At 33.9% G+C, this 7,367-nt stretch overlaps 1 protein-coding gene across 1 annotated transcript; it reads right to left on the bottom strand.

Annotated features, from left to right (window-relative positions):
- Positions 1-301: 301 nt before the first annotated feature.
- LOC126882554 (uncharacterized) lies at positions 302-832 on the bottom strand. Its single transcript, XM_050647522.1, has one exon. The coding sequence runs from the start codon at positions 830-832 to the stop codon at positions 302-304; it is 531 nt and encodes a 176-aa protein (XP_050503479.1).
- Positions 833-7,367: the final 6,535 nt, after the last annotated feature.

Raw genomic sequence — 7,367 nt, 5'->3', positions numbered from 1 at the left:
TTCATGCTGCGGCAAAATTTACGATAGTGACCCCTACGGTTACAGTGGCCACAAGTTCTATAAAAAGCAGGACACTTACCTCGTACATGTTGAAGACCGCAGTTCATACAGTTACCTCCAGCCGTTCTGCCACTCCTGATGTCAGCACTTTTACTGTTGCCGCTGTGCTCTGCTTTAGACCGAAACTGTTCATTTTTCTGAAAGTTGCTACTTGTTGCACTACGCGCACTATCACTATTTGGCATGTATTGTTTATTAATTGCACTTACGGATGCACTGTCTGCCGCTATTTGTCTCTGGGTTAAAACACTTGATTCCATTGACCTGATATGTTTATAGCTTCAGCTAAACTAAGATCTGGCTTTTGTAATAATTTCTCCTGTATTCTTTCATCTATAACTCCAAGGACAATCCTATCCCGTATCAATACATCTTTTTTTTTAAAATCACATGAATTTGCTAACTCTTTCAATGACATGACAAATTGTTCTATTGTTTCACCCTGTAACTGGTTTCGTTTGAAAAATTTGTAGTGCTCAAATACCTGATTTTTAAGTGGCTCACAGTATTGATCAAACTTTTCCAATACTACTGACAATTTGTTTTTGTCTTCTCCTTCTTCATACTCAAAGGTATTATAGATACGGATGCCCTCATCTCCTAAATAGTTTAATAGTACTGCTATTTTTATGCTGTCTGGTTTAGTTGACTTCCCACTAGCCAATATGTAAATATGATATTTTTGCTTCCACAACTTCCAGTTTGCTGGGAGATTGTTACCCTTGAATTCGAATTGTTCAGGGGCTCTACACTGTTCAAATGACTCGGCCATTTTAAGAAAGTAAATTCTACAGCTAGCTAGGTATTATACCACCTTAATTGAATGTGTTTTTATCAGAAAAAACCGAAAATGTTTTTATGATTACCGCTAAATCACGCCGTTGACATAACCTTTTCACACAAAGTTATTTTAAACATTAGTTTTCCGTTTACCGCTGCCACCATGTTATGTCCTGAATATTAGGTAAACGGGAAAATATTATTTACTCATACACTGTACTTTGATTATTACTTTTATTTAATTAGTTTATACATTTTAAATTATATGACATGACATGAGTTGTGACATAAGTCAAACTGGGGACCTGGCTGTCAGCTGCGTTGCCAGACGTCTTTGATGACCTTGATATATGACAGATTACTTCTTATGTGGGAACAAAGACATTTTTGAAGACATACCTGCTCTCAATCAATTCACAACTGGAAGCGATCATCGTCTTTTAAGAGCAAGGATTGTTTTTAAACAGAACAAAACCCGTACAAACAGGCCACATAATTATAATCAGATATATCAAACTAAAATCCGACAGAAGGGAGATGAGTACAGAGAAGTCTTAAGAGAAGAATTTGTAGGATATTATCAGCAAGAAAATACCGACATAAACACAATTAATAGAGAAATGCAACGAAAGCTCTTGAAAGCAGTCCTGACTGTGGCAAAGGGTGTCGCGAAAAAAGGTCGCCAACAATTGGTCGAGCGAAAAAATGTCGCGCACATTTGAGCGCGTATCAAAAGGTCGCCGGCGAAAAAACAGCGCCGACGAAATAAGGTCGCGTGCAATTGATCGCGCGAAAAAAGATCGCGTCATGTTTTACATTATTAAAACCATTCAATTGGTTTTCAAAAAGGTTCTAAAGAAATTCTATTTGCATACTTTAACTTTATGCATTATGAGCCGATTAGTCTTGGAATTCCATCTAATTACTTTTTAATGTATTTTGGATGTATAAGAAGATGGGAAAAATAACGTATATCTAAATACTTTTTAATGTATTTTGGATGTGTAGGAAGATGGGAAATATAGGAGAATGGGAAATTATTTCATATGGTATTTTCAGGTTATTCAAGTGAATATACTTGAAAATTGAACAATTTTTAACATGAAGAAAGTATTTTTTTTGTTCTACGTGAATAATTTTAATATATGGATCTAAATTCAGAAAGGTACTTTCCTTCACACTTTTTACAGGCTTAGGACTGTCAGCAAAAAACTGGCGTGTTTAAAAGTGTTTGCTCTTCCTAATCGGATATCGTTAAAAATGTACAGTAATAATAGTTCTATTTACAGTATATATTACATACAAACGAATACCAGGTACCAGTTTACCTATTTTTGGTATTTTCAGAGACCGGTAATTAGCATAATTGGTTCTTAGTAGAAAGTCGTTATGCAGATTAGTGAAGAATAAGTAGTTTAGATAAGGGCACCTTATTGTGTAGGTATTTATTAGGAATTCCATGAAGTCATTACGATAAGACATTATTGGAAATGCTAAAATAAATATTGTACAAAAGTTCTTTGTCTAATTGTGCGTTATTCACTAATGTGGTAATTATTATTCCATATTCGTGAAACGTACGTTTATTACTTTTTAATGTATTTTGGATGTATAAGAAGATGGGAAAAATATCGTATATCTCATTATTCATTAGCTTGTCGATTTGTCAAGATGGTCTTAACTTACGTAAAGAGTCAAAAAGGTGCCAATATGTTGGTGTATAATGGATATATCCATAGAAAGGAAAAAACGATTGATCAAAAGACAATTTGGAAGTGCGCTCAGTACAATAAGCATAAATGTACCGGGAGAGTTCACACAGTGGGAGATGAAGTAGTGAAAAGTACAAGTCACAACCACGTTGCCGATGCGTCAATATTAGAAGCAAAAAAGGCTTGTAACAGAATGAAAGAACTGGCTCATCAAGTTGAACTAACAACACAAGGAATCATAGCTACCGTTTCACAAGAAGTGTCTGTGGGTGCAACTGGGCAGCTACCTTCTATTTCATCCCTAAAGCGAACTATTCAGAACACACGCCAAAGAGTGGAAGCTATTCCGGCAAATCCAAGAAGCTTAACAGAGCTTATTATTCCGGAAGAATACACCAGAAACAATAACGGCGAACCGTTTCTTTTATTTGACAGTGGTCCAAACGAACAGAGAATTTTAATATTTTCCACTGAAAGAAATTTAACTTTGATGGCGAGCTGTGAACACTGGTATGCCGATGGAACATTCACATGTACTCCTCTATTGTTTGGTCAGCTGTATACAATACATGGCGTACAGTATAGCAACGTTATTCCAACTGTTTTTGCTCTACTTCCTAATAAAACTCAGGCAACATACACTCGACTCTTCCATGAATTAAAAACGTTACGACCAGGTTTACGTCCTACAACAATAATGGTGGATTATGAAAAAGCAGCAATTAATGCTTTACAACAAGAGTTTCCTGAAGTCAGAATCCGTGGATGTTTCTTTCATTTCACACAATGTTTGTGGAGAAACATGCAAGGTACAGGACTGCAACAAGTTTATACAGAAGACGCGAATTTTGCTCTACATCTGCGACAATTGGCAGCCCTAGCCTTCGTACCTGAAGTAGATGTTGTTGCAACATTCGGAGAGCTACTGGACAGCGAGTTTTACACTCAAAATGAAAATTTACTAACACCTTTAATAAACTACTTTGAGGATGTATGGATAGGCAGATTGGATCGACGACAACAAAGAAGACCGCCAATGTTTCCAAGGAATCTTTGGAATTGCTTCGAATTTATAGAGGAAGATCTACCGCGTACTAATAATGCTGTCGAAGGTTGGCACAACAGCTTCTCCTCGATATTAAATGCAGCACACCCAAATCTATGGAAGTTTATTACGGGGCTAAAGAAAGAAGAGAGTTTAAATCGATTAAAAGTGGAGCAATACATAGCTGGAAACCAACAACCTCAAAAAAAAATTTATAAAGATACAGCGCGGCGAATAAAAACGATTTGTTTGCAATACGGGAACCGGCCAAATCTAGAATATTTAAGAGGAATTGCCCAAAATTTTCAACGGCAAGTATAAAAAACTAAAAAACAATTAAAAAAAAAATTTTAAAAAAACAAAAAAAAAATAAAAATTAAAAAAACAAAAAAATAAAAATAAAAAAAAATAAATAAAAATTAGAAAAAAATAAAAAAATTAAAATTAAAAAAACTTTTAAACACGCCAGTTACTAACTGCCAGTCCTAAGCCTGGATAAAGTGTGAAGGAAAGTTAAAGTATGCAAATCTGTTATTAATATAAATGTATTCTTTAACTATGATATCTTCAATAAGTACTCACCAGTGACAATGTATTAATGAAATTGTGCCTGTTATATAATTTTTAACCACAATATCATTATTTTATTTGGGAAATTTTATTTTAATAAAGATGGTAGCCCTTAACCTACCCTATCTATATGTAGTATATACCCTGTAAAATATATTAAGCTTACATTAAAACTTACTCTTAAATAACCAAGGGTAAATTTTGCGACACTGCCAAGTCGTGAAATAATACCTCTAGGTACTTTCCCTACAACATTTACAGTTAAAATTACCTTAATTCGACCATTAAATTGGTCGAACATTTTACATGATCAATTTCAAATAGGATTATTTACTTCCAATTATTTTCCTATTATTTAAAGTGGAAAATAAAACTAAAGTCATTTAGAAGTCAATATTGGGTTGACGAAATATTTTTTACCAATAGGTTAAAATGACTAATAAGAAAATATTTAACTGTTTGGGTCATTATTTAACAGCAATCCTTTAGTTCTATTGCATCATCTAAATCTGACCTAAGCCTGGATTAAGTGTGAAGGAAAGTTAAAGTATGCAAATGAAAACATATTTTCTGACGCGATCTTTTTTCGCGCGATCAATTGCACGCGACCTTATTTCGTCGGCGCTGTTTTTTCGCCGGCGACCTTTTGATACGCGCTCAAATGTGCGCGACATTTTTTCGCTCGACCAATTGTTGGCGACCTTTTTTCGTAGATCCGTGGCAAAGAAACCGAAAAGTAAAGAAGACAAAATAAGCATTGGAACAAAACGGTTGATGGAAAAGAGACGCCTATTTCTCAGCGAAGGAAAGCGAAACACCGACGGTTTCAAAGAATTGAATAAACAAATAAATAAGGGAGTAAAGGAAGACATAAAGGATCTGCAATGAAAACAAAGTAAAAAAATTATAGAAAAGAATCGAGGCCTAAAATGCTTAAGACCACACATAGGAAAGCCTCTAATAATCTCAGTAAAAGATAAAGATGGAAAAGAAACAAGAGAAAAGAACAAAATCCTAAAGTTACACAAACATTTTACCGTGATTTATATTCCTCAAACAAAGACATATAACATTGCAAAGGAAAATCTTAAGAAAAAGATAATAAATGTCAACTCAGAAGTACTCCCTAATATAGAATCCTTCGAAATAAAACAAGCTATGGCACAACTAAAGAACAATAAGGCTCCGGGCCCAGATGGAATACTTGCCGAAATGTTAAAAGAGGGGAGTGAAATTATTCTCGAAGAATTGAAAAATCTTTTCAACGAATGCCTTCACAAAGGAGAAGTCCCAGATGATTGGAAAGAAAGCTTTACAATAATTCTCTTAGGCCTGTTGGCCTAAGAGAGGTTAGGCCTGTTCTCTTAGGTCAATTTCCCTGTTGTCCCAAATATACAAACTGTTTATGAGAGTAATAACTAGACTATCGTTAGTAATATGCTATCGTCGAAGCTTGATAGCTATCAACCGGTAGAGCAGGCAGGATTCCGAAAGGGTTACCGTACAGCGGATCATCTTCTTATAGAAAATACAAATAGATGAGAAAACCAAAGCTATACCAATCAACAGAGGAGTTCGCCAGGGAGACGTTATTTCACCAAAGCTGTTCACACTGGGACTTGAAGACGTGTTCAAAGACATTAACTGGGTAGATAAAGGAATAAATGTTAATGGAAGAAAACTGAGTCATTTGAGATATGCTGACGACTTGTAATATTCGCTACAAGTTTCGAAGAATTACAGACCATGATGACTCAACTATTTCAAGCTTCGGAAAAAGTAGGTCTTAAGATGAACTTGGAAAAAACAAAAGTAATGACGAATACACCGAACATTACAAAATATGTAGTATATTATTCAACGAGCATGTAATGATGGCTATTACTCACAATGATGAAGTTTGCGACACCAGCCGTTGGCGAGTGTCGTAATTCATCAGAGTGAGTAATAGCCATTACATGCAAGTAGAATACTATACTTTTTCTACGACCTTTTTTATTTGGATTAATAGAAAAATATAATTATCAACTACTAACATTATTTAAAACGAAATATTTTATTTTTCATAAGAAAATATATTTTATATAACTATGGCAACACTGTTAGAATTACACTCGTTGAGCTTATTAAACAATCAAACAGTTGTCATTATGTCATGGAATGGCGGTGGCTTTTAAAAATAAGACATATTTTAAGGCAATTACATGAAAAAGAACGTGTGCTCTCAATTAATATATATTGTACAATGAACAGTAAGCCAAACAGAATTCATTGATATTAATTTCATATCCGTAAGTCGTTTTACGAAATTAATACCGATTGTTTATTGTTTACCTTTTAATAACGTCAATCTTAAAATGTCAAATGTTGAAATTTAAACGTAAAACATATACTAACCCATTGTTAAAGTTAAAAATCCTTTAAACATTTTTCAAATTTAATTGTTCATATAAATTACAATGATTATTTCATTCATAGGAGATTCTGACCAATAGAAAGCTACAGAAATCTGAATTAAATCGATAATTTTTGATAATCTCCCGTCGTTAAGTATATTACGTCAGATGCCCTTCGTTGCTACGAAAGAATACATTCAGTGACATTAATGACAATTAATGTTTTAAAAATTATAAAAGTGATGACTTTCAATCGTCAAATATTTATAAAAACTGTGTGTTTAATGGTACTTACAAAAATAAATTACAATAAAATTTTGGTTTTGAACAGTTTTATTCATGAAATACTCGCAACAAATTGCACTCGACCTCTGAAATTAATATAGAATTTTTGCTCTCGTGACACTTTGACATAATTTCACTCGCCTTCGGCTCGTGAAATTAAAACTGTCAAAGTGTCACTCGGGAAAAATTCAATAATTTCAGAGCTCTTGTGCAATTACTACTGATTATTTTATTGAGTAAACAAGTTTAAGTAATTTTATTTGCTAATAGGTATATTAAAAGTTCCATGCACCACTTGAATCTAACTTCAATCCGTGAGTAATGACCCGCGAGTAACTTCAGCCCGTGACTAATGAATTATTACTCACGGGTAAAGTAATGGGTGTTATTATCTATTCAAAAATAGCGAATAATGAGTATATTATTAAACGGTCGTAGAAAAATAACGTTGAATGACATAGATTTAGAAACAGTAAGCGAATACATCTACCTGGGACAGATAATGAAAGTTAACAAAGA

Source organism: Diabrotica virgifera, chromosome 3 (assembly GCF_917563875.1).
Source record: "Diabrotica virgifera virgifera chromosome 3, PGI_DIABVI_V3a".
NCBI classification, from domain to species: domain Eukaryota; kingdom Metazoa; phylum Arthropoda; class Insecta; order Coleoptera; family Chrysomelidae; genus Diabrotica; species Diabrotica virgifera.
This window is presented reverse-complemented; position numbering and strand designations above follow the sequence as displayed.